This window comes from Microtus ochrogaster, chromosome 24, assembly GCF_000317375.1.
Source record: "Microtus ochrogaster isolate Prairie Vole_2 chromosome 24, MicOch1.0, whole genome shotgun sequence".
NCBI classification, from domain to species: Eukaryota; Metazoa; Chordata; class Mammalia; order Rodentia; family Cricetidae; genus Microtus; species Microtus ochrogaster.
In genome coordinates this window covers 8,957,427-8,982,894 of record NC_022024.1, presented here as the reverse complement: position 1 = coordinate 8,982,894, position 25,468 = coordinate 8,957,427, and the positions used below count along the sequence as shown (strand labels likewise).

The 25,468-nt window shown below is 56.2% G+C and overlaps 3 protein-coding genes across 3 annotated transcripts; 2 read left to right on the top strand and 1 right to left on the bottom strand.

The window, feature by feature from the left end:
* The first annotated feature begins 12 nt into the window (after window positions 1–12).
* Nxph4 (neurexophilin 4) lies at window positions 13–8,691 on the top strand. Its single transcript, XM_005358009.3, has 2 exons — window positions 13–151; window positions 7,179–8,691. The coding sequence occupies exons 1-2, from the start codon at window positions 95–97 to the stop codon at window positions 8,034–8,036; spliced, it is 915 nt and encodes a 304-aa protein (XP_005358066.1). The 5' UTR covers window positions 13–94; the 3' UTR covers window positions 8,037–8,691.
* A 2,850-nt stretch (window positions 8,692–11,541) lies between these two features.
* Window positions 11,542–16,556, top strand: Shmt2 (serine hydroxymethyltransferase 2). The gene is made up of 12 exons (XM_005358007.2): window positions 11,542–11,632; window positions 12,851–13,048; window positions 13,479–13,558; window positions 13,720–13,920; window positions 14,190–14,271; window positions 14,417–14,539; window positions 14,628–14,767; window positions 14,965–15,130; window positions 15,329–15,428; window positions 15,510–15,665; window positions 15,751–15,858; window positions 15,967–16,556. Exons 1-12 carry the CDS (start codon window positions 11,600–11,602, stop codon window positions 16,092–16,094), a joined length of 1,515 nt encoding a protein of 504 aa, XP_005358064.1. The 5' UTR covers window positions 11,542–11,599; the 3' UTR covers window positions 16,095–16,556.
* A 163-nt stretch (window positions 16,557–16,719) lies between these two features.
* On the bottom strand, window positions 16,720–18,801 carry Ndufa4l2 (NDUFA4, mitochondrial complex associated like 2). Its single transcript, XM_005358006.2, has 4 exons — window positions 18,728–18,801; window positions 18,299–18,387; window positions 17,526–17,583; window positions 16,720–17,407 (listed from the first exon to the last, which is right to left on the bottom strand). The coding sequence occupies exons 1-4, from the start codon at window positions 18,782–18,784 to the stop codon at window positions 17,351–17,353; spliced, it is 261 nt and encodes an 86-aa protein (XP_005358063.1). The 5' UTR covers window positions 18,785–18,801; the 3' UTR covers window positions 16,720–17,350.
* Window positions 18,802–25,468: the final 6,667 nt, after the last annotated feature.

Here is a 25,468-nt window from a genome sequence, read left to right as displayed (position 1 = left end):
GCTCGCGCCGCCGCCCTCAGCCCGGCGCCCCGTGCCCTGCCTGTGCCCTGTCCGGCCCGCCCCGGGACCCGCCCTGCCAGACCCGCCCGGGAAGATGCGGCTGCTCCCGGAATGGCTCCTCTTGCTCTTTGGTCCGTGGCTCCTTAGGAAGGTAAGGGTGGCAAAGCTAAGGCACGGGGTCCCGAACACGAAGAACCTTGCGTGCCAGGGGGCTCGGTGCGTCCGCCCCGCCCCCAGCACTAAGCGTCCAACTTTGTGCGTCCTAGTGGACGCCGACAGACAGACTGCCGGCTTTAGGACTGGCACGCGCCCAGCGCAAGTTGGCTGAGGGTTAGAAGAAGGTGCGGGGTGAAGGCCGGGCTCCGATCCTCACCACGGAGGAGGGGACGAAGCGCGACCCGCGAGTGCGCCAGACAGGGAAGGAGTGCGAGACAGACAGACAAGCTAGAGGGTGTTAGCCTAGCCTTCCTTCCGCGCCTACTTTGCTTGCCTTCCTCTCTGTCTGTCCTTCCACCCCTCACCCTCTACCTACCCATTTCTCTTCTCCTTACTTGTCACAATGCCAGGTAGGCTCTGCGATCCGAACATACATGGCCCAGGCACACGCGCTTCCAAGGACCCACACCAGCAGGGCCGAACTTGGCTACAACCTCCCATCACATTTCCCGCGGAGACACCATCTCCCCTGCACAACCTCACAGACACACCCCCCTATCGCGCCCAGTATTGGGGGTTGTCTGGAAGGGGAGTCTCTCTTCCCACTTCCACCCTGCCCCCATCCTTCTTCACTGCTTCTTTTCCTGGGGTTTTTGGGTGAAGACCCAAAGGCTAAAAAGGGCCCAGACCTCATCCTCCCGGACTCTACCTGAAATCCTCGGTTCATATGCATGATGTGCACAGACGTGCCTGCCGTTGTGAGGCGTGTGGCTTAACACCAGCCCCCGTGTGCTAGCATGTGTCCAGGGAATCCAGGGTTGGTGTTTAACACTGGGGCCCAGAGTGAATGTCTATGCTGGTGGGCCATGGAGACGCCGGCCAGCCAGCCGGCTTTGCATGAATGACTGTGCCTGCTTCACAGTGCCCTGGTCTGTGATCCACAAGGGCGGTCTAGACCCTGGCCCCAACTCCTCCCATTACCAACTATGCCCTACCCAGGTTAAGGGCAAGCAGGTGACTCCATAGCCTTTTCTCTTGGACTTCAGTTGTCAGCTCCCAAGAGAATCCAGAAGAAGCAAATAATTTTCTAAAACACCTGAACCCTCAGTCTCCTCAACAGCCACAGTAGGGTAGAGACTGTCCCAGTGAGCCGGGAGAGTCCTCGAATTCTCCCAAGGCCGCCTGCCTAGTGACCTTGATGGGGTGGAAGCTGGGGGGAAAGCCCACTGTGTGAACATTGCTGCCTCTGGTGGGAGCTTCTTTTGAACCTGAGGCCCGGTTTTACTCCAGGAAGATGGCAGGAGAGGGTCAGGTCCAAAACCACAGTGTGTGAAGGCCTGGGGTCACAGAGGAGGGAAATACCATTGCCCCGATCCCCCCACACACACACTGCCTTCTCCACTCTCTCCCCATCAAATTAACTCCCTGTGGACAGATCTGGTTTAATTTCCTTTGCCCCCTGAAGGGGAATTAAACATCTGGCAGAGACTTGAGGGAGAGTGAGCATGAGGATATGAGAGATGGGATCTATCTGTCTGAAAGAGGGCTGCAGCTGGGGGGTGGCTGCGTTGGAAGCAGCAGGGAACTGCCTATCTGCCATTTGGTCCAGCCTGTGCATGTGTGAGAAGCTGCGTCTATGCGTGGTGTGTGGATGTGTGTAATTCTGCATAGGGAATTCTCATGTGGACCCCTAAGTAGGATGTGTGCGCGTATGTCGACCCCCAGGGTCTCTGATGTATTTGCATACGGGGGCACATCTGTTGTTTGCGTGTGAGTCTGGGTTTGGGAGTGTATATTAGTGTGCTCATGGCTTTGGGTCCAGTTGAGTGTAAGCATGGGTTGTGAGCCTCAGATTTGTTCATATACCCGAGTGTAAGCATGGGCACTGCATTCAGGGATCTCTTGATGCCAGTGTTGGGAGGGGGCAAAAGGTGAGCCGGACACAGAGATGAGAGGCTGGGCAGCCCAGTTCCGCAGACAGCATTTGGAAATCTTAACCATCGATACTACCAACCCTACCTTCCCGTAGTAGGAGTTCTCTGCTTTCTTCCTTTCCTTCTAGGCTCCTGAGACTCCTCTCAGGGTCTGGTACTCCTGGCTTCCATTGCCCGACCCAGGGGCTCTGGCCTCTTGACTGGCCTGACTGCTTCAGGTCTTCCCAATACAGTCTTCAAGCTCCAAAGTCTGCCTTCCTCGTCCCTTGCCAAAGCAGCTGCCTACTGGGAGAAACAGCAGGCGATCAATAGTCACTAATCACTAATCACTAATTACTAATTAGCTGGGGGAGGGCAGGGGTGGGGAAGCCTGGGGGACCTTTCAGCTCTATCCTGCCTCAGGGAAGGATTAGACCTGGGCGAGTCTCTCAGTCTGGGTCAGCCACAACCCTTGTGCCAACCACCACCTCACCACCCACCACCTCGCCCTCCTCAGACCCCCTAGCTAATCTCTGGCTAGGCCACTTAGGCACGCACAGCCTGGGCTCGAGCCCAGAGCTGCTGGCTGGGATTTGGGGGGCGGTAATCAGGGGCCGCAGCTGGGCCAGGGACACTGGAGGAGGGGGTGTCTACAGCGACAGTTCCCTTGGGTCAGAGCTTGCAGCCAAGCCTCACATCCCGAATGGGAGGGGCGCCTTTGGAAAGGAGGGTCATGGTTGGGGCTCGGTGAGGAGCCAGATAGAGATCTAGGGTGAGGTAACAACAGTAAAGAGATTTGGTGGTGAGGCGAGGGAAGGCAAAGAGAAGTCACTGGGGTCAGGGACCCACACTTGGAGAGCGTGGGGTAATCTTTGAAAGGAAGCAGGTAAGGGGTCAGTGATGGAATAATTGGCAAGGAGATAGGGAACTTTGAATAGAGAGAACCCCTGTAACTCAGTGTAGGTGCGGACCAGGGGACAAGATTAACAGAGAGGGGGTCAGGTCGCAGTGGAGTGGGCCTCTGGTTCAAGTTCAAAGGGGGGGGGGATCCCGGGATATATAGTAGATGGGGAAAGGAACCGAGATAGGGAGCTGAGAGTGCGGCCTTGAGCTCTGTAAATTGGCGTCTCCCCCTTCTCCCCAAGCCTGCCCCTCCTCCACCTCTACCCCGCCCACTCCCCCTCCGGCTCAGGCTTCGGGAAATTACATCCCCGCTCCGCGGCTCCCCCCACCCCCACCGCGCCCTGGAGCCGGCGCCTTTATAGGCACATTTATTGCAATAATAAAGTGAGGCGCGGGGCGGGGGGCGGGGGGCAGCCGTTCCCGGGGGGACCGCGCCGGCTCTAGGAAGCAGGGAAATAAAATAAAATAAAATAAAATCAAAATTCAGATAACGGTGAGCCTTGCGCAGCAGGCCGCGGGCAGGCAAGCGGGTGGGGCTGTGGGGGAGAGGGCGATTGGCCCAAGGACAGAGCCCACCTCAGCAGCAGGCCCCCATCCCTGCCCTGTACGAGTCTGAAGAGGTCCCCTTGCCTCCACTTGCCTGGCCCCTCCCGAACTCTGCCTTTTTCTCACCTGAATACCTGTCCTCAAGCTCCTGTCTCTATCCACATCGCCAATCACTTTCCCTGTCCCCTGTTCTCCATTCGGGTCCCCAGTGGCTTCCCCCATACCATCTCCTAGGTCTCTATCTATCAGCAACCTTGTTTTCTCCTCCCTTTCTGTTCTGTCCCATCCTGTCCCGGCCCCATCACTGTCACCCCATCCCATTCTCGGTCCAGCCAGTCTCCAGCGTCCATTTGTCATTGATCATGCCTGTCCCCATTTTAGCTCCCATCCTGTCCTGTCTCTCTCCATTCTTCTGGGCCCATCTCCCCTCAACATCTGAGCCTGTCACTGTTTCCTATCTCACTGTTCTTGCCCCCACGACTACCCTTGTGGCTTCCCCAGTCCATCTCTGTCCTGGTGCTCACCTCAGCCTGTCCTCCCCAACCCCTCCCGCACAGCTCCCAGCCAGACTTCACCCCACCCCGACCCGACTGCAGTGACCGTTGGTTCTCTACTTACAAGGACTCAGTGCTATTTGCTTGCTTCCCCAGCCCAGGCCTAGACTGTCCCTTCCCCAAACCCAGGGTGCTGATCCCCCCCCCCCTCGATGAATCCTAAGCTCCTTCTGACCCAAAGGGAAGAAAGAGAGAAGCAATGAAGTAGCCTGGAGGCCCAGGGGAGGCACACCCTGCAATGCGGCTAAGGGGGGCTGTCAGCCTGATCCTCCCAATTCCCAGCAGTCCTGTCCCCAAAGAGCCCCCACCTCCCCTCCCCGCCTTGGTGGAGTTTGTTTAGCATCAGGAGATGGCCTCGACTCCCCCTCAGGTGCGTGGGCCTGCTGCCTTGGGGCAAGTGTTCCTGGCTGAGTTCCTCCAGAGCAGGAGCAGGCCTCAAGGAGTCTGCTTTAGGCCCTCAGACACCGCACACACCTCTACCTCCCACCGCAGCTGACAGCCAGGCGGCTAGCCTCTCCCCTCTGCAAATGTCACTGCGCCCAATTAGTTTAATTAAACTAGCTTTCAAGTTGGGGGGGTTCCTCCTTAGACAACACCCTGCTCAGGCCCTCAGTCTTTGTGGGGTGGGCTCTGGCAAAAAGGGGCTCCCTTAACCACACCTTGTCACCCTGCACATCCTCGGCTCCCAACCCACGCTGGAGACTGACAAGCAGGAGGACCGAGCAGAGAGCCATGGTTAGAGAGACAGAAATGTCACGGGGTGGGGACATTCCCCAAACTGGAAATTGGAGACAGAGTGGAGGAAGAAACTGAGACCAAGATTGAGAAAAGGGTGGGGGGGAGAGAGAGGGATGGAGACAGGGAAAGAGTGAGAGAAGAGAGGGAGAGAGAGCCTGAGCGATCACGGAAGCCAGAGGGAGAATTTTATTTTATTTTATTCCATGTTCCCATTTCCCGGCTCGTTTCCTCTCAGACGCTCGCCCCTCCTGGTCCGAGCTCCCCACCCCCAAGGTCGCTTCAGCTGCCTTCCCCCAACTCTTCCCTTTTATCTTAGCTGTCTCTGGCAGTGGGTGGGGGCTCCAAAGCCCAGGGATTTGCTAGGATCATAGAAGCAGACAGCAATTTGTCTGAGATCAGAGGTGGGGGACATCCTGGCACCTCTCTCTGCCCTGCCAAACCTCATTTCCACCCCATCTCTTCTCTGAAGAGGCTGAACCTACCAGCCCTGAGCAGTCCCAGGCTGGGTGCAGGACACAGAGTGCTGGGATGTGCTAGGAAGTCATAGCTGGAGGCATTTGGCATCTTAGCATAGAGCAGCTTTGGGGGGGGGGGAGTGCTGGGCTAGCTGGAAATAGGAGAGGTTTGGTCCAGAAGGGAGAGATTAGAGTTAAGACTTCAACAACATTCCCTTTGCTTTCCCTGAAGCCTCACCTACTCCTACCTCAACCCCCTGCCTGGGGTTCAACCCCACCTCCTGGGGCTATTTCCTTACCCTTACCTCCACCCCTACCCTAAGCCCATTTCCCTAGCCCTACTCAGGGGTACCCTCTGGGTGTCAGATGCCAGCTCAGGCTTGTCTGTCTGAGTCAATCATTCTTGCCACCTCCACCCCCCTCACCTGGATTGGGAGGAGGAGTGAGGGGGACGATAAATATGTATGACGAGCGGGTGGCGGCAGCATTAATAACCTGGGATCGCAGTGCTGCAGGGACGGGGACCAGGGGACCAGGCAGTCGAGAGTCTAGCCCAGCCCTGCCATTCTGGTCCCCTGTGGACACAATGTGTAGACTTGAATGCAATCAGAGGGGTCACCCATCTTCCAGGTCCTTTACCCCTCTATTCTCAGCCTGCAAGTCAGCATGCCTGGCATTCATATACCATAACGGCATGCTTGTGTGAGCAACACACTCATTCCTGTGGACACAGGCCACCGTCACTGTGTGACGTTCCCTTACACCCTGACACATGGACAGGTAACGGAATCACACAGGAAAAAAAATGACACCTCTAGATAATCACACAGCCACCCTGTACACAGCAACAACGACCACAGCTATGCACACACACCCACTGTTACCAATTGACACACGCAGCTTCACACACACAGATGTGCACAGCCTCCTGGCCCCAGGTGATCAGGCACAAATACACAATGGACAGACAGCAGCCACAAATAAATGGGAACACACACACACACACACACACACACAGAGCCTCCTCTGCTGATGTACACAGCCTTCACAGACTGAAGCTACCCACACCGAATGCATGGACACACATACACAACCATTTCAGGATAACAACCACCCCAGGCACACACAGAACTGCCTCTCCCAAGGGACTTGCAGGCAGTCAGGGCCCAGCTACCGGTGGTGTCTAGCACAGGCTGACTGACACACGCTGACACGCTCGGCTCCTCTCCCTCCCACTCCCTGTGCCAGAGCAGCATCTCCATATTTCTTCTCACTCTCCCGTCACTCTCCCCCAGCTCCTTTACTCCCGGTCGCCCCCTCCACACACACACCCCAAGATAATTGATGGCCTGGGCCTGGCCAGCCTGCTCCTGCCTCTAGATCCATCAGTGCTGTCTCCCAGATCCCTGCCACCTGAGACAGGCCAGCATGGTGGGCAGGCAGGGTGACTCCTCCCGCTCTTCCAAGCCAAGGCATGGGGACAGGAGGAATACCCCATTATCCTCCAAGCTTCAACCTGTGGTTGATCCTTCTCTGCTCAGCTGGTTCTTAGAGGCCCCTCCGGGAAGGAAGGAGCTGGTCTCTGCAGAAGCCAGCCCTTTCCTGATGCTGGATGGTAAGGATGTCACAATCAGGGCCATCACTGGGAAAAGCCAGACTATCCAGAAAGGGTCTCTCCCTTTTCCAACCCACACCAAAGCTGGCTTTGTCTTTGAGCCCACACTGGATCTCTGTGACAACCCAGGGATCATCAGGTCACATTCACAGGTGTAGAAGCTAGGGTCCAGACACATGAAATGACTTGACCAAGATCACAGAGCTTGCAAGGGCTACAAGGTCTAACCCAAAACACACTCCTGAGCCACTGTTGTGGTCTGCCCAGTCCAGCGTCTCTCTTATTTCTTCCCACACAGGCAGTCAGTGGCCAGATCGCAGAATCCGGAAGGCCGCAGTATCTGGAACTGCGACCCGCCATGGCCGGAGGGGGCGCCCGCAGCCAACAGCTCCCGGCGCCCGGGTCTTCCGACGGCCTGGGCACGGCGCGCTCCTGGAGCTGGGCCTGGCCCTCTAACCACACCGGGGTGCTGGCCAAGCCCGGGGCTGCAGGCGGCCCGCCCGCGCCGCGCACCAAGAGGAAGCCATCCATTAAAGCGGCCCGCGCCAAGAAGATCTTCGGCTGGGGGGACTTTTACTTTCGTGTTCATACCCTCAAGTTCTCGCTGCTGGTGACTGGCAAGATCGTGGACCATGTGAACGGTACCTTCAGTGTGTACTTCCGTCACAACTCGTCCAGCTTGGGTAACCTAAGTGTCAGTATCGTGCCGCCTTCCAAGCGTGTGGAGTTCGGGGGCGTCTGGCTGCCTGGGCCTGCCTCCCATCCTCTGCAATCTACGCTGGCACTAGAAGGGGTGCTCCCTGGACTGGGGCCCCCTCTGGGGATGGCGGGGCAGGGGCTGGGCGGCAACCTTGGGGGCGCACTGGCCAGCCCACTCGGAGGCGCGCTGGGAGTGCCGGGGGCCAAAGAGTCGCGCGCTTTTAATTGCCACGTGGAATATGAGAAGACAAACCGCGCTCGCAAGCACCGCCCGTGCCTGTACGACCCGTCGCAGGTGTGCTTCACTGAGCACACGCAGAGCCAGGCCGCCTGGCTCTGCGCCAAGCCCTTCAAAGTCATCTGTATCTTCGTCTCCTTCCTCAGTTTTGACTACAAACTGGTGCAGAAGGTGTGCCCAGACTATAACTTTCAGAGCGAGCACCCCTATTTTGGATAGCGCCCCTGTCCTGGGCCCCCGAGCTTCCCACCAGGTTGCAGCCTCACTAGTTGGGACCCTTCCCTTTACCCCATGTTCCTGTGACTGCCCCCCACGTCTTCCACTGTGGGTAGGGTGGAGGAAAGCAGGCTTCCCTGGACTATCAGTCAGTGTGATTCTCCGTTTCCTTTTGGCCCCGAGTGTCCCTGAGGCTGGGGTAGTCTCAAACGAACCGTAAATTGGAGAAGCCAAGAGCACAACCCCAGAGTGGGCGGGGCTTGGATGCTTTCTTAGGGTTCCTTACGAATACGTGTTGGTTCCCCTTTTGCCCACCCTGCAGCTTTAATGACGCCTGGCCTGACCCTTTTTCTTACCCTAAGCGCCGGTCCTATCCACCCCTCAAGACTGTAGCAGTCTACAAGCCCCAACCCATCTAGCCCCCTTCCCTTTCTGCGTGCCCTATGTCGGTCCCCCCTTTCTCCCAACCTTACTGAAGCAAAAGTCCTGAGCAGGGGGCTCTGCCTGGCCCCTGTGCTCTGCCCCCCCCTCCCTAATCCGCTCGCCCGCCTGCAGTCGGGCTCCACCTGCCCTCTCTGGCTGCTTCCTCTTGGTGATATTTTTTTTTTCTATGCCAAAACAGACGGGAAAGGGAAACAAAATAAAGCGAAATCCAATACTCGCCTGTGTGAGACCTTTGTAGGAAAGGGGGGCGGGCAGGTGTGAGGTTTGTCTGGTAGAGGTTGAGCCAAGGCCTCCTTCTTTGGAGTCTGTTGGGGGAAACTGAGGCAGACTGACAGACCCAGCACCTGTGCCCATTTGAGACCTGATCAAGGAGTGATCGACCAATGGGTAAACGTCACCCAGGTGGGCATTATCTCTCTCTAAGGAGGGCGAATGTTAGTGAAGGCAGATAGAATGGTGATTAGACCTAAGGTGGGACTTCCCGCAGTGTATTTGGGAGACTTGGAGAAAAGGAGGTTAAAGACCTTGAACGGGACGGAGAAGCACGGATAGTGTAGACAGAGTGCTGAAAGCCGGCTAGGCTCCATCCACGAGGCTGGAGGGAAAAAGAAGGTTGGGAGGGAAGGGGAACGGTGTTTGCGGCATCTGGAGTCATCGATCTTCCTTTTCCTTCCTAATTTCGTGGGCGCTGAGTTTGCAGACGGATGAGGGAGGGAGGGAACATTGGGAGGAGGTGATGGGGGAAGGGACGAGTGCAGGTTTGGAGGGCGGGGCTGAGTCGCGGCTGGTAGCCGCTAGCAAACAGCCCCCTTCAGCCAGCTGCCCACCCTCTCCACCTCCGCCTTCAGCTCCCTCCTGCAGCCTTGGCTGCTAATTTTATCCGCCCCCAACCCTGGCCCGGCGTTAATTGGCTGCAGCTTCATTAGCAGTTCTCGGCTCAGCAGCCCCCCCCCTTGGGACCCCCCTGGCTGGGCCTTGGGGGTGGTGGTGCAGACAAGCTGAAACAGAGAGTCTCGCTTCCTCTTCAGCCAGACTTCTCTGGAGTTCCGGGTAAAGGTGCCCACGGAAAAGAGAACAGTACCCTCCACAGGATTGCCCACAGCGCAGTCTGATACTGAGTATAGGGGGGATCTGACCCCGACATGTCTGAGAGTAAAAAATCACTGGGAGAAAATAAGTATGTAGAGATGGGGATGGAGCTCTTACCTAGCATGCCCAAGGCCCTGGGTTCAATACACAAATAAATGAAGGAGGAAACGGATACGGATACGTAGCCGGGTCGGAATGAGAGAAGGAAGATGGACTGGTTTCCCTCTCCTGGGCCTGGTGCCGGAGTTGCCTGAGAGAACTGAAGCTCTGGAGGGACAGCCCTAAAAGATACTCAGAAACTTCATGTGAGACCCAGGTGGGACAGCTGAGGGTGGCAGTGACTGGAACCAGCAGGCTTGCGACTACACTCTACATTCCGTCTGTAACACTGTGGAAAAGATCACACGACCTTCCGTGGATCATCCTCCTCTCTCGCGACTCAAACATTCCTCCTCCAAGGCTCTGTCCACCTACTCCCCTCTCTTCCTTATGCATCCGGTGTGTGAGAAAAGTAAGCTGTTGGACTCTCTGCCCCTGTTTAGCTCTTCATGCCACCCCCCCAGGGTTAAGGCACACCTAGCATGGCTCAATGTCAGTTGAATGAATAAATGTATAAAATAGCTGTATAGGGTAATGCTCCTCACAAACAGTGCTTGCTGGAATCCCCAAGGGGGTTTGGTTGTGTGTCTTCATTGCTGTCTTTGAGAGACATTGAACTAGAAGGGTTTTGTTTTTGTTGTTGTTTTGTTTGTCTGTTTTGGTTTTTCGAGACAGGGTTTCTCTGTAGCTTTGGAGCCTGTCCTGGAACTCACTCTGTAGACCAGGCTGGTCTTGAACTCACGGAGACTTACCTGTCTGCCTCCCGAGTGCTGGGATTAAACGCATGCTCCATCACCGACTGGCTGAACTAGAGGTTTTAGGATATCCCCAGCTCATGCAGAATCTTCCCTTGGAGAGGTTAATGAGTGCCCCATTGAAAGATTTACTCCGATCAGGTTCAAGAACTTGGTGATTGCTGGGATAGTCTGTGAATAAGTACTGAAAGGCACCCTGGGATGGCCAAGAGGAGGAGCGGCTTATTTTGCCTCGGCTGACAGGCCACGAAGGAAGCAGTTTTAAGTCAGGAGGACGATCCACAGGAGCTTGTTCACAAGTAAAGCTTCATTTCATCCCTGCCATAAACTCTTTTTTTTTTTTTTTTTTTTTCTTTTTCAAGACAGGGTTTCTCTGTGGCTTTGGAGCCTGTCCTGGAACTAGCTCTATAGACCAGGCTGGTCTCGAACTCACAGAGATCCACCTGCCTCTGCCTCCCGAGTGCTGGGATTAAAGGCGTGAGCCACCATCACCCGGCCTGCCATAAACTCTTTTATTGCGTTTGGGGGCCAGGGTGTGACCAGGCTCACATTTGGTGCACTGGCCTCTAACTTTATAGGTAGCTGAGGCTAGCCTTGAACTCCTAATCCTGTTAGTGCTGGCATGACAAGCGTGGGCCACCACAATTATTTCATCATGGTGTTACAAGTGAAGAAAACTGAGGACCGGCGAGGTTCTTTTGCTGTAATCCTAAAGCAGGGGCTTGGGTCTTCTACCCTTTCAAATTATATCAGCTCCCACTGTGCCATAGTTCTTTACCTTCTAGAAGTGTCTCTGAATCTCCCAGAGGATTTTATAGTCCTGGTTACTTGGTAGGCACCAAACAAACAAACAAACAAACCAAAGAAACCAAAAAAATGCTTGCTTGAACAACTGGCGGGAAAAACAACGACAACAGCAACAACAATAATAACGACTCTGAGCTTCAAGACTCTTTCAGGCAACCCGGAGGTACAGATGCAAAGTAATAATAAAAACTACAATTCCCAGAAGGCCAAATTCTAAGTAGTACGCATGCGCGGGAGACTCCCCTTTAACTCGAACTTCACGGGGGTATTTTTCTCGCGCATGCGCTCTAAAGCCAGTCGGCTTCCGACCCCTCCCCTGTTACTACTCTGGACCGGAGTTGGTGGCTGGTCATTCTGTGACCTCCGGTAGCGATGGTGCCCTTCTCTTGGCTTTGGACCACTCGGGTAAGAACTGGATTCTGGATACTGGAGGGCCAGTGGAAAGGCCCACCCCATTTTAGTTCCTCTTCACAAAGTGGGGTTCCCTGGCTCCTTCACCGCACGTGTTCTGGGGCCTCGGGGAGCAGATGCTTAACCAGGAAATCTCTGAGAGTCCTGGGCGCACGTGCGGTGCCTGGGCCCCTAGTCCTGGCGACCAGACGTCCCAGGGTCTGTGATCGCACCGTTCACACGGCTTCAGGTAGAGGTCCGCAGACCCTGCGTTAGCAGTATCCTAGCGAACAAGTGGGGTTCCCGACTTCGATGTGCTAGTTTCATTTTTCCCGCCGCTCGGAGTTATGGAGATGATGCAACCGAGCCTCCGTGCTTTCGTCAGGCAGGGGTCCCGCTGCAGCGTGGGCGGAAGGAAGTAGGGGGGTGGTGTGTGTGTGAGAGAGAGCGAGAGAGAGAGATAAAATTAAGATTTTGGCTTCCTTCTGGGCAAACACCGTCACTCTACCCCCACTCCCGCCAGTACAGACCTCTTTCCAAGAACTGCTTAAAAGTCTATTCTACTTTCGTTGCTCTGGAAACTATTCTTACAGCCTGTGGCGTTAAGCCCTCTTAACTTGGTGTTTTCTCTCATTGGGTAGTCTCTTAGGGAGGCTGTGCAGGAGGTCCTCCCCCTTTATGTCCGTATTCTGCCTTCATGTATGTATGTCCATCACATGGCATGCTTGGGTACCCACAGAGTTCCTGCAGGTCTCCTGGAACTGGAGTTACAGATGGTTGTGAGCTGCCATGTGGGTGCTAGGAGCTGAACCTCTGCCCTTTGCCTTGTACACAAGCAACAAGTGTCCTTAACCTCTGAGCCACTGCTCCAGGGCCAGGAAGGCCCTTTTGTTCCGGGGGGGGGGGGACCCTGAATTCTCAGTATCTCTCTTCTGAATTTGGGGGATATGGACTTCACTTTGCTCTGTGACTTGACAGAGCGACTCCCGGGGTTGGGTGGAGGGAGCTTTGGAGGGGGTTGAGTAGAGCTGATCAAAACTGCCCTTTGGATAGTCATCTGAACCTTGATGCTAGAACTTGCTTTTCAAGGTGAAGGTGGGGGTGGTGAGAACCGAGTTTACTGGCTGGACCAGGCTGCCAGCTTGGCTAGAGTGCTCTCTCTGTACCCATGGCCGAGGGCAATCGGGAGAGGTCTGGACAATTTTTAATTAATCCTGGCTTTCTTGCCCTAAGCCTCTGCAGCGATGTGGTCAGCTGGTCTGGATGGCTGCTCGGGCTCAGCACAGCAAGGTGGCCCAGACACAGGCTGGGGAAGCAGCTGGAGGCTGGACAGGCCAGGAGACTTTGGCAGACAGTGACCCTGAGGTGTGGGAGCTACTGCAGAGGGAGAAAGACAGGCAGTGCCGCGGCCTGGAACTCATCGCCTCAGAGGTAGGGTGTGAGGGTGTGGGCCAAGGACCCAGCTACCGTGAGTGCAGGAAGTAACACGCCATCTTCCTGTCGTTTCTCCGGGGTCTTCTCCCGCTCTCTGGACTGCCCTCTGAAGCATCCAGTTGATGGAGCTTCTGGAGCCCCTAGAGTTTCATTTCTTCCCTGTCTTCCCCCTCTTGTCAGAAGAAAGAGGAAACACAGGTTGAGTGGACAGTTGGCCTTACTGGGGCCATCCATCATGGCAGTTGAGAACACTGCTTCTGGTCCTGCCTCGTGCCTGGCAAGGAACCCAGAGTCCTAGAGCTTTTTCTATAGCCTGTCTCTCCCCCTCTAGCCCCCCAGCCTGTGGGCTCTGGCAGGGGTGGGACGGTGGGAGTCCAGGGGAAGGGGCTCATTGCCTTCTGACACTGCCCCCCCACCACCACCCCAGAACTTCTGCAGCCGAGCTGCGCTGGAGGCCCTGGGGTCCTGTCTGAACAACAAGTACTCGGAGGGTTACCCTGGCAAGAGGTGAGGGCTGGACCGACGGGCTGGAGGGCAGCATCAGGGATGGCACTCCCAGTGGCAGAGCCTTCTTGAGCCCATTAGTGCTTACGGAGGTGACCGTCCCAGCCCTTGGCTTCTAGCCAAGTGTCCTTTCTCTATGCCCTTATGTACCCTCTCCGTGGTAGATACTATGGAGGAGCAGAAGTTGTGGATGAGATCGAGCTGCTCTGCCAGCGACGGGCCTTGGAAGCCTTTGACCTGGATCCTGCACAGTGGGGAGTCAATGTCCAGCCATACTCGGGGTCCCCGGCCAATCTGGCTGCCTATACAGCTCTTCTTCAGCCCCATGATCGAATCATGGGGTTGGACCTGCCCGACGGGGGCCAGTGAGTATGGCTAGGATGGAGGATGGGTTCAGTGGGCAGTAATGACATGGGATGGGAGTCATTAAGAGAATACATATCAGGTCCTGTGAAGGTGGAACATACCTGTTCCATGCTACAGAGGAGGAGAGCAAGATCCTACCATCCAGGGGAGCGCATTGTGGGGACGGGGGGCGGGCTGGAACCAGTGTTCGGGCGACGGGTGTGTGGAGGTGGGCAGGAAGCGGCTGGTTTAGTGAAGTTATTTCACTTTGAGATTCTTTTCTTTCTAGTCTCACGCATGGCTACATGTCGGATGTCAAACGGATCTCTGCTACATCCATCTTCTTCGAATCTATGCCCTATAAGCTCAACGTAAGTGTCCTACGGCCTGAGCACTTGGCCCTGAGGGTTTGTTCTTGGCCAGTGGGAAGACCTGGAGGTCCAGCCTTCAGCCCCAGGGAGCATGAGCTGCACCTGCTGCCATTTCAGGGCTTTAGCTACTTATCTATTTATCCAGCCCCAAACCGGCCTCATTGACTACGACCAGCTGGCATTGACTGCTCGGCTTTTCCGACCACGGCTCATCATTGCTGGTACCAGTGCCTACGCCCGCCTCATTGACTATGCCCGCATGAGAGAGGTTGGTGAGGGGCTGGAGAGCAAGGGTGGGGAGTGGGGCCTGGAAGGACGGCTTCCCCAGGCTGAGGCACGTCTCTCTACCTGCCCAGGTTTGTGATGAGGTCAAGGCACACCTGCTAGCAGACATGGCCCACATCAGTGGCCTCGTGGCTGCCAAGGTCATCCCTTCACCTTTCAAGTATGCGGATGTCGTCACCACCACCACTCACAAGACTCTTCGAGGGGCCAGGTCAGAACTACCTGGGGTTAGACCTTGCTAGGGAACTTGGGGGTGGGTGGAATGAGGCTGGACCCTTCAACCACTGGGATTCAGTGCATCAAGCACAGTTGAGGGGCCTCAGAGCCTCTGAGTGTCCAGAGCAGCTGTCTCCTCTGTCCCCATCGCCTGTCACTGGCTTAGATCCCAACTACTTGTCTTCCACATAGGTCAGGGCTCATCTTTTACCGGAAGGGAGTACGGACTGTAGACCCCAAGACTGGCCAAGAGATCCCTTACACTTTTGAGGACCGAATCAACTTTGCTGTGTTCCCATCCTTACAGGGGGGCCCCCACAACCATGCCATTGCTGCAGTAGCTGTGGCCCTCAAGCAGGTCGGGGAGCCTTCCCTCGTGTCGGGGTGCATTGGTCCAGAGGCTTTGCTTCCTTACCTTGTAGCTGAGGCTGAGGCAGATGGAAGGGAAGTGGCTAAGGTGGGAGGCAGCAAGATTGGGGTCGGAGTCTTGCTTAGTTCAAGTCCTAAACAGGGCCTGTTCTCAGCCCTGGGTGACGGGGTGCTGTCTTATCTGCAGGCCCGCACCCCCATGTTCCGGGAGTACTCTTTACAGGTGCTGAGGAACGCTCAGGCCATGGCTGATGCCCTGCTCAAGCGAGGCTATTCACTGGTGTCGGGTAAGCCAGCGGTGGGTGAAGGCCTTTGTGCCCTCAAGAGAGGCCCCAAACTCCCCAATCTCCATTTACTGTCCCCCTAAGGTGGCACTGACACCCACCTGGTGCTGGTGGACCTGCGACCCAAGGGCCTGGACGGAGCCCGAGCAGAGCGGGTGTTGGAGCTTGTGTCCATCACTGCCAACAAGAACACATGCCCTGGAGACCGCAGTGCCATCACTCCAGGGGGCCTGCGGCTCGGTGAGGCCTGGGGTCTGAGGAGGGGAGGCTCCTGGCCACACTCATGATCCTGACTACGCTAACTGTCCGTCTGCTGTGCTCCCAGGCGCCCCAGCATTGACTTCTCGGCAGTTCCGCGAGGATGACTTCCGTAGGGTCGTTGATTTCATCGATGAAGGAGTCAACATTGGCTTGGAGGTGAAGAGCAAGACTGGTGAGTGCCGCGAAGGCCCCAGCCGAGGAGTTTCCGCCCTTGTCCCCCCCCTGCTGTTCTGGCTCCCGCCTTGTCTTGAGCTCTGACCATCTCATCATACTCTTTCAGCCAAGCTCCAGGATTTCAAATCTTTCCTGCTCAAAGACCCAGAGACAAGGCAACGTTTGGCCAGCCTCAGGCAACAGGTGGAAGAGTTCGCCAGGGCCTTCCCGATGCCTGGATTTGATGAACGCTGAGGACCATGCAGACTGGAAGTTACCTTTCTTTCTGCCTACCTGGACCACAAAAGAGACATCACTGATCTTGGTTTTGGTAGAGGGAGGAAGGCCTTCTGTTTAGGGCAAGAGCCAGGCATAAGCCCCCTCCTGGAATTTGAAGCTGAGATTTCTGTTTTGTAGCCATTTCTAGAAGAAGCCCCCAACACACACCCTTCTTGTCTTTGAGACAGGGTCTCACTTAGCTGAGGCTGGCCTTGAACTGATCTTCCTACCTCCACTTCCCAAGTGCTGAGGTTGCAGGTATACACCATCACACGTAACACCCCCTCAGCTGTCTGCCCCGGCCCTCTGCCATATCTCAGTGTTAGACTCTTGCTCTTTCTTGGGGAGGGGTAGTTGCGGGCTGAGCCCGAGGAAGGGGTAAGCAGACACCCTCCTTCCTGTTTTTATCTAATAAAAAGCTAACCTGCCCAGAGTTCCTATTACTGTGGGAGGGGTCCCCTGGGCCAGGCAGCGATTCGACTCCCTCAACATGTATTTCTCCTTCCTCCCACCACCATAAGGACCCCCGGGGCTGTAGCCTCCCTGCTCTGTCTCTGATCAGAGCCGACACCAGACGTGATTAGCAGGCGCAGCAAATTCAATTTGTTAAATGAAATTGTATTTTGCCCACGGCTGCTTCTGTTTGATCCCCAGGGACTGAGGAGCAAGGGAAGGGAGGGTTGGGGAGAAAGCACAGGAAGGCCCAGGTGCAAGGTGGGAGGGGGTGCCATTGATGGGAGGCACCGGCTTGGGCAGGAAAGGAACAAGCTGCCTGGTAGAGGCTCTCCATCCTAGGCAAACTGGGTAGTAGGACGAGCCCGGTCGAGCCTGGGCAGCCACTCCCCCTAGACCTTGCTCAAAACTTGCTCTAACGTGGGGCCTGCCACGTCGCTTGGCACTCAGGCCCCTGCTTGCTGTTGGCACACATCTGTCACGTTCAACACGTAGCCTTGCCACACCCAGTTAGCCGTGGGGGGCAGGAGTGGAGAGGGCCTAGCTTGGGCCTTTTGGGTAAACCCCAGCATCTGCCTGCAGCTTTGACTACCCACCCCCACCGTGGGACTCAAGCTGAGGGTCAGAGGTTCTTCCTCTACTGGGAGCAAGGGGGGGGGTGGAGTCACCCCCCCTCCGCGTGGGAATCCAGCCCATGTAAGCAGAAGCTTGACATGGCTGGAGCCTGGGACAGTGAATGGAAGAAGCGCGTGATTTCCATGGCACCCTCGGGCCCTGCCTTAGAAGTCTGGCCGGTCCTTCTTCAGCTTCTTGTAGTCAGTGGAAACAGCGAGGAACTGTGGGGAGGGAAAGGAGATTGAAGGAGTGTCTCTTGCCTCCCTTACTTGCTGTGTGTGGGGTACAGGTCTCGGGCCAGGAAGGAGGTGGAGGGGGGCACTTTAGGTCCATAGTCACCTTGTACTGGTCATTGGGACTCACTCGGTTCCAGGGCTCTGGGTTCTTTCTGTCCCAGCTGTAAGGGGGATAGGAAGGTTAGGGTCCTTTCTGGGGACCAGGACACTGGCATTAAAGACCTAGTGTCACCACCCCTGGTTTCCTACCCTGGGGAGAGGAGCACATTTCCTTGAGATTGACAGAAGGGGGCATGTTAGCAGGTGCTGGCGAAAGGCATGGTACCTGGTGATGTCTAGTCCATGGATTCCCCAGGCTTTCTGCCTCCTAGGTTAACCACTCAGAGTCCTAGGAGCCAGTAGAAACCCTGAAAAGCAGGGCTTTGGTGGTACGCCTCAAATTTTAGGGTCAGAGTAGCCTTGTCAAAGGTCCTCTTGATGCTTCTGGCAGGACATGAAGTCTCACTGCCACCAGAGAGCCCCAGAGCCCCACACTGGCAGACCTCCAGCACTTCTGGGCGGGCACAGAGGTACCGAAAAGCCAGATGTGGCCAATAGAGCTGTGTCACCATGGCAACCCTGTGGTGAGCGGGATGGGATTCCAGCCGCCCCACGTGGCTAGCCACTGACAAGTGAGCCACCAGGTGGTCCAGATGGGAGAGGGGGGTCTCTCAGATCAGGCATTCCTGCCCTCTGAAATGCTGGGTGGTTAGAGTGGAAGTAAGGGCGTGGACCAAGGGACCCCTTCTAGAGTCACCCACTAGTTACCGTTAATCCTAAGCGGTCCCATTTTGCTCCGCCCAGGACCCCTGCTTGCCTCCCAAGCCCTGTAGTTACCAGACATCCGGGCTACGCAGCGCCAGTCGAAGCAGATAGAGCCCAGCACTGCCCATGCCCAGGCAGATGAAGCCGATCATTGGGATGAGCTGCAGAAAGAGCCAGGTGGTCGGGGCCCGAACTCCGCCCAGTGCCCACCCACTCACCCTGGACCCGCTTTTCTGCCCCTCTTATTCATCCAAGATCGGGTCCCGCCTCCCTTCTGGGAGCGAGACCTGAAACCCCCAACCACAGTTTCCACGCTCTCTTGCCCTACATGAGCTGGCCCAAGGTAGATTCCAGGGATATGGATATAATACTGCAGAGACAGAATGTGGGATGCCCCTGGGAAGATTTGGGAGCATTAAGGAAACTAGACCGGAGGCAGGGTCTGGGGTTCTTGAGAGGTGGGGTCGTAAGAGGGAAGTAAGGATCTGGGACTGAACTCACCCCGGGGTGTCTTTTTATCTGCCGGTAGAAGCGGGCCCCTGAACTGGTTCCTGCCATCTTTTTCCAGTGTCTGTTCTCCGCTGGATCTGTTCTATTCCTCTCCCTGGGGTGCCGCCCCCCATCGGGGAGGGGTCAGCCCAGCCCAGCCAGCCCCACCCAGCTTGTTTCCTCCCAGTAATACCAGGTCCAAACAAGACTGGAGAGAGTTGGGAAGCCTTGAAGTTTCTCCTTCCCAACTCTCTCCTACAGATGGGGGGAATCCTGGCCCAAGAGACATTATACTTGAGTCTTTGGGTATCTGAGGGAGAAGGCCCTCTAGCATCCAGAGACTGAAGGGGGGCTCAGATGCGGGACAGGCAAGCAGACAGCCCTCTAGCGAAACAGGGATGTGGAATGTCCACGGGAGGGACCGAGGAACAGCGAGGGCATCGCTAGCGTTTTCCCAACACCCCTGGAGCCTCCCAGGAGCCAGCAGGCCTTGAGAATACAGGTTCTGCCTCAGCACATGCAGTTGGAGGAGGCGGGAGGCAAGTGAGCATTGCTAGCGCCCCCAGCGCCTCTTGTTCCAGGGCAGTTCTGCTGAGTTGTGGTTGGCCTGGAGTAGTTAGGTTAGGGGTGGAGGCTGTGGGTGCATGAATCTCTGCACTGTTCAAAAAGTAAGACAATGGCTGGGGCAGTCTGGGGGCCTGAGACAGAAGGCAGAACTCTCTCCAGGGAGCGAGCTCTGAACGAAGGGGGCCGACTTAGAAGGCTGGAAGGGATGTCGAAACAGCGAAGAGAGAACAGTCAATTCAAGTATACCTGTATTGCCAGGGCAGGAAGTTCCCCCCACCCTCCATCTTCGGAGGACTGGTTTTGGGGACACAGGGTGAACCTCATCTCCCTCTCTCATGTTAATTTCCATCACGCCCTCCCACTTAGCTTCTGCTCCCGGATCATGCGAAGCTCCCCCATTTCTGCCCTAAAGAACTCGTCCTATGGTGGGCACCCGCAGGAATGAGCCGTGTACCCGCCACTGCTTCCCTGGGGTACAGGGAAGGGGACGACCCTTTCTGAGGGGCCCCTCCCCTCCTCACGCACCAACACCTCACCCGCCCGCCCCTTGAGCTGACAAGCTCCGCCGTAATTAGGCTGCAGGGTCCGGGCTCTCCGCCTCCCTCCGGCGGATAATGAGATAAAGTGTCAGAGACAGGGCGAGAACAAAGAGACAGAGACTCGCTGAGATGGGGGTGGGGGTGGGGATGGGGTGGTGGAGGGGGGCTGATGGGATGTCACAGTCTGGAGCATCAGCACTTTAGGGTTGGGCCAGGGAGGATGTGTCCGAGTCACCAGTATCCACCCCCCCCAGCTGGAACCGCTGGAGATTGGGGTGGGGGTGGTGCTAAATACCAATCTTGAAGCTTAAACTCCAACAGCTGCCCAGCTGGGCTGCACATCTGGTGGTACTCTGTAGTACAGCTGGGGAGTCCGGACTCCGGGAGGGACATCTGGCCTTTGCTCTTGGGCCCTCGCTTGCCTCTTTCTGGTGACCTAGGCCTGGGGAGAGAGACCCAGAGCCTATCCTGGTACATGGAGGTAGCAGGTTTCTCCTCCCTTGGGTCTCCAGTCCGCTCTTTTGTTTAATTTTTTTTAATTTTTTTTTTCTTTTGCTTTGGGTTTTTTGCTTGCTTTTTTATCTGTGTGAGGGTGTGGGATACTCTGAAACTGGAATTACAGGCAGGAATGAGCTGCCATGTGGGTGCTGGGAATTGAACCCCAGTCCTCTGCATGAGCAGCCACTTCTCTTAACCGCTGAACCATCTCTCCAGCCCCATTTAAAAAAAAAAAAAAATTTTTTTAATCCAGTTCGCTCTTAAACTCAGATATTATCTGGTCTTAAACTCAGATATTATATTATCACTTCTGCTCTTGCCTTTCCTCAGTTTCTTGACACTTCGTCTGCTCCTGATCCGGGTCTCTGTGGGCCTATCTCTGAAACCCCTCCCCTTCTGTGTTCCCCTATCTGGATGGTGGTCTTTGGGGTTCCAGGTCTCACCCCATACCCTCCCCTACATTTTCCCCGTACAGTAACTCAGACCGTGCTGGCCCAGCAGGTGAGGGACAACAGGAGTCGTTAGCCGAGGATTAGGCACAACCCGTGGTCCCAAGAGGACCAGACTGTTCAACTCTAAACCGCTCCGGGCTACTAATCCGTGAGGCTGGCGGCGCAGCAAGTCAAATGCAGCTGGGCTCTCCAGAGCGAGCAGATTGCGGGGGTCCGTGGGTGCGGGTGCCCTCTGGAGGCCGAGTTGCTCTCAAATTCAGAGAAGATGTCTCGGGCTCCCCCTGTCGGGCAGAGACTGCTCTGCATTTCCAGTATTTGCTCAAGTCTGCGCCTGGAGTGTGCTGTGCACACAGGTCTGTGCCCAGTGACTTACTCGCTTGTGCAACCGAGGTAGGACCCTCTCAGCCTCCTCTCTTCTGGCTAGTCAGAGGACACAGATGGGGCGAGGGCTCTATCTCGCCGGGTGTGGACAGCATCCAGGTTCAGGCTGAATTCTCTCTCCAGGTTGACCTCACACACCTGGGGCTTCATCTCTGCTCTAGTACTGTGGGGACTTGCCTCTGACTTGGCCTACCCTAAGACCCCGTTTGACTTCTTTCTGCTGCTCTTCAGACTGTCTCTAGCTCTATGTCTTTCGGTATGTCTGCTTCTCCTTGACACTCTGCTCCAGACCCATCCACCTAGCTTTGTCCTTTCGTGTCTGCTTCTCTGAGTCTCTCCTTCCCCCTTACACCTTGCTGTGGTCTCTTTGCAAATGCCCCTCCTCCCTCCCTCCCTCCCTCCCTCCCTCCCTCCTTTCTCTCTTCTTCCCTCCCACCCATCCATTCTTTATTTCTATTCTGTGGTTTAGTACCCGTCCCTGGGGAGTTGCAGCAACCCAGTGGAACAGCTCGCGGACACTTTGGGGGCATTGCTCAGGATCCCCTCCCATCACTTCCACATTCCTGTCACCTCGCTGCAGCCTCTATCTTCCCGCTGCAGCTGAGGTACTGGAGAGGGCGCCCGAGAGGGAAGCCACAAAGCCCTGCATATGCTCAGGAGCCCCGGGGGTCCTTGACCCCTGCTGCCACTATTAAGGGCGCTGGGTCCTGAGGCTCTGAGATGATCATGACTGCGGCAGCCAGACAGAAGTGGAGCCAGGAGCCTAGCGGCAAGCAGGCTAGCAAGCGAGACAAAGACGCCCGCGCCATCTGTTTATGCAAAGCGCTCACCGCTAGGGACCCTGGTGTCCCGGTGCCTCGCTCAGACCCGGGCACAGGGTCATGAACCCACTTCTGCCCAGGGCTCCCGCTATGCCTGGGCATCCCCTCCTCCCTGGCAGCCAGAGAGCCAAGGGGCGAGCAGAACAGGGAGGGGGCGGGGTGTTGATGTGATTGGAGAGGACGCGGCTGTTTCTTCAATAATGGATGGAGATGATGCGGACGGCGAGCCGGCCGGGAAAGGAGAGAGGAATAGAATTGGAGAGAGAAAGAAGCGGGGGCGGGAGACTCAATCAGAGGCTGTCGTGCACGCGAACGCGCGCACACTGTCATTCGGGTACATGCTGCCGCGCAGCTCACACCCAGGCACACGCCCACGCACTGTCACCGAGACACACACCTGCAAGCAGAGACGCCAGAGCAGCTCGCGCGCGGGCACGCACACACGCGCACACACACACACACACACACACACACACAAGCACACATACACGATCCTGGAGGCACCGACGCCTGCACACCAGGGCACATCCAGACTCAAAGAGCGCACAGACACGTCGACATGTCAAAGCACGTTTGAAAAGAATGCTCAACACACCTAGCCACCCTGGGACTTACAGACAGAAATCATAGAAACGAGGAGGCGGGGGTAGACAACCCGGGCAGTATAGACACACAGGCACTGACAAAATTGGAACATATACAGGAGCACACGTATCTGGGGCTGGAATATAGACACACATCACATCCCCAGACGTGCGTATGCCATACACTAGGAAGCACTGAGAAAGAGACCCCTCCACGTGCCTTCAACGGGGCTGCACCTAAGCAAAGGCAGGGGCTGCTGTTTGTGCCCTGCTGGGCTGAGTGTGTGAGAGGGGTCGCTGGGGCAGGCTTGTTAGCCCACATTAGCCTAGCGATGTAATGAGGAAGTGGTGACAGGAGCGCCTGGGGCTGTGGACTCAGAGGCCGATCGCCCCCACCTCCACCCCAGCCTCCAGCCGTCGCCCCGCAAGCTTCCTTCCCAGGCCCTCAGGTACAGACCTCCGGCTGTCCCTGCTGTAACTACTCTGGAAAGCCCTGACAGCCCCAACTTAAGCATGCGAGAGGCAGAGCGATGGCTGGTGGGACAGAAAGGACAGCCCTAGAAGATCCCTAGGAGCCCCAACTGAGCTGAGGTGAGGGTTCGGTATCTCACCTCCAGGCACGCTGCCCAATTAACTTTTAATTTTTTTTTTAAATCTCCAGTTAGAACCTGGAGAGGGGTGGGTGTGCATTGTGTCCTGGACCCTGAAATACCCTGGCCTTTCCTCTCCTCTGTTTTCAATGCAGTCTGCTCCTTGGCCCAGACTTATGACCTTTGCAGTGTGTGGCAGAACCATCCATCACCCAGGCAGCTGGCTGGTGGGAGTGGGAGGCACTGGGGGCCAAACAGTGTCCCTGTCATACCTCCTGCCCTCTTCTGGGACTGGCCAGGACTCAATTCAACTGGCTGAGTACTGAGCAGAAGGGTATGATCACCCGGTTCAATCAAGACACGATTCTCCACCCCTGGGACCCCAGCACCCCTCCTTCCAGATAGGCACAGCCTGTCTCCCTGCTCCTCCCGCCCCCCCTTCTCTCGGGCCCTTTGCTTAATTTCCTATTAACTGCTGATAAATCCAATTAAACCGCCGCTCTAATTAGGGACAGCTGCTGGCTCGGTAAGGCGAGGGAGAAGGGGGGCACCCTGTGAGTATAGGGAGAGAGAACAGCCGCTCTTCCTGCTCCTCGACACCCCTACACCAACACTGCCGCCCAATGAGCCAGTAAATTGGTTTTGCTTCAGTATTTTTGGGGGGCTCTTGAAAGCCCGAGGGGCTCAGTTTTTGAGTCCCTCAGACCGTTTGATGAATACAGGCAATCGGCATCCTCGTCCTTCTTCCCCTTCCTTGTATAAAGGGACTGTCCAGTGTCCCTCTAAAGCCCTGGCCTTCACACCACCCGGCTTTTGGAAGTGACAGTCAAGGGCACAGGGAACAAGAAACTGAATCCGGTTTTGCAGCAAGTTTTGTGTGCTTCCTTACCCCTAGTACACCTCATCTTTCTGTACGGAAGGGGAGGGGGTGCCCGTCCCGTGGCCCTCCTCTTCCCAACCCAGCTGAGCCTCTGCCCTCCCCCCTCCTCCAGCAGCAGATGGTGCCCGGGCTCCCGCTGCCAACCTTGCTAGGCGGTGCCAACCTTAGTCCTGGCAGACAACCCATAGACTAGAAGAGGAGCTTCTGGCTGGCCAGGCCGACCCTCCCCCACCCGCTCTCAAACCCAAGACCCTCTGCCTGCCCGACTCCAGCGACCACCCCAAGCTGCTTCTCAATGGTCGGCTCCTAGGTCCCCAAACTCCTCATCTCCTTCTGCTCCCTTCTGCACACCTTCCCACTCCTCGCCACCTGCCGCCCTGACCAGGGCCGGCACATTTGCATATTTGCATATGCAAATAATAACATTTGCATACGGCGCACCACAGGGGGGGTCTCCGCTAGAACCCGTTAGCTGTCTGCCAGGCCTCCTCTCACTCCGTACCTGTCGGAAAAGGGCTGGGGCAGGGACCGCGCAGGAGGGGTGAGGCCCCCCGGCCTCGCTAGCTCCGTTCCCGGAGGACTAGAGGAAGTGTTGCCATGGAGACGGCACGCACCCCACCCCCTCCCAGGCCCAGGGTCTCAGGCTTGGTGTCTCTGGTTCTTTCCCCTTAGCCACCCCCCACGCCCCTCCCCATCCCTCTCTCCAACTGAGAGCTTACATCGCCCCCTGGCGGCCAAGCTGGGCTCTGAGCCAGGTTCTGAAATGCAAGGGCTAAATGGCCAAGACCTAGCGGAGATATCTAGCCGCACCAGGCAATTCTCCCGGCCACAGGGGCCCTGGGGTGGCTTTCCAGACCGGCTCTTTTCTTCCAGCAGAAGCTTAGACTAGCGAGTGTAAGTTTTCTGACTCCCACCGGCCATGGGTTTCTATAACCTGACAATATGAAGTGGGGCAGCCGGGGAACATTCTTCCTCCCTCCACACGCCTTCTCTTCATCCGCAGTTAAAAAGACACTCCTTTAATCCCAGCACTGGGGAGGCAGAGGCAGACGGATCTCTGAGTTAGAGGTCAGCCTGGTCTATAAGAGCTAGTTCCCAAGAAAGGCTCCAAAGCTACCAAGTAAATCCTGTCTCGAAAAACCAAAAGAAAAAAGAAAAGAAAGAAAAAGAAAAAAAGACAAACTTCTCTAACTTCTGTCAAAACTTTAATAAATTCACAACATTGGCAGTTCAGCCCCTTGGCGCCTCTTTATGGATACGCACCCCGCCCCCCAGCTCTTGAAGGTTGGGTGGGCTGAAGTGTGGGTCTTATTGGTGCCGGCTATCCAGTGCACCGGGTATCCGAAGCCCTAGGCAGGGGGAGAAGTGGGAGACAGACCCTCCCCAGAAACGTCGTCATGCTCGTGTGCCTTTCCACCCCTCCTCATTCAGTAGTCCAGTT

Excerpts from the sequence above, each read along its gene's own strand:
- Nxph4 (XM_005358009.3), top strand. The coding sequence starts at position 95 with ATGCGGCTGCTCCCGGAATGGCTCCTCTTGCTCTTTGGTCCGTGGCTC. Across the intron at positions 152-7,178 it reads GTCCGTGGCTCCTTAGGAAG|GCAGTCAGTGGCCAGATCGC; the intron begins GTAAGGGTGGCA and ends CTTCCCACACAG.
- Shmt2 (XM_005358007.2), top strand. The coding sequence starts at position 11,600 with ATGGTGCCCTTCTCTTGGCTTTGGACCACTCGG. Across the intron at positions 13,559-13,719 it reads GAGGGTTACCCTGGCAAGAG|ATACTATGGAGGAGCAGAAG; the intron begins GTGAGGGCTGGA and ends TCTCCGTGGTAG. Across the intron at positions 14,540-14,627 it reads ACTATGCCCGCATGAGAGAG|GTTTGTGATGAGGTCAAGGC; the intron begins GTTGGTGAGGGG and ends CTACCTGCCCAG.
- Ndufa4l2 (XM_005358006.2), bottom strand. The coding sequence starts at position 18,784 with ATGGCAGGAACCAGTTCAGGGGCCCGCTTCTACCGGCAGATAAAAAGA. Across the intron at positions 18,388-18,727 it reads AGATAAAAAGACACCCCGGG|CTCATCCCAATGATCGGCTT; the intron begins GTGAGTTCAGTC and ends CTCTTTCTGCAG. Across the intron at positions 17,408-17,525 it reads GTCCCAATGACCAGTACAAG|TTCCTCGCTGTTTCCACTGA; the intron begins GTGACTATGGAC and ends CCCTCCCCACAG.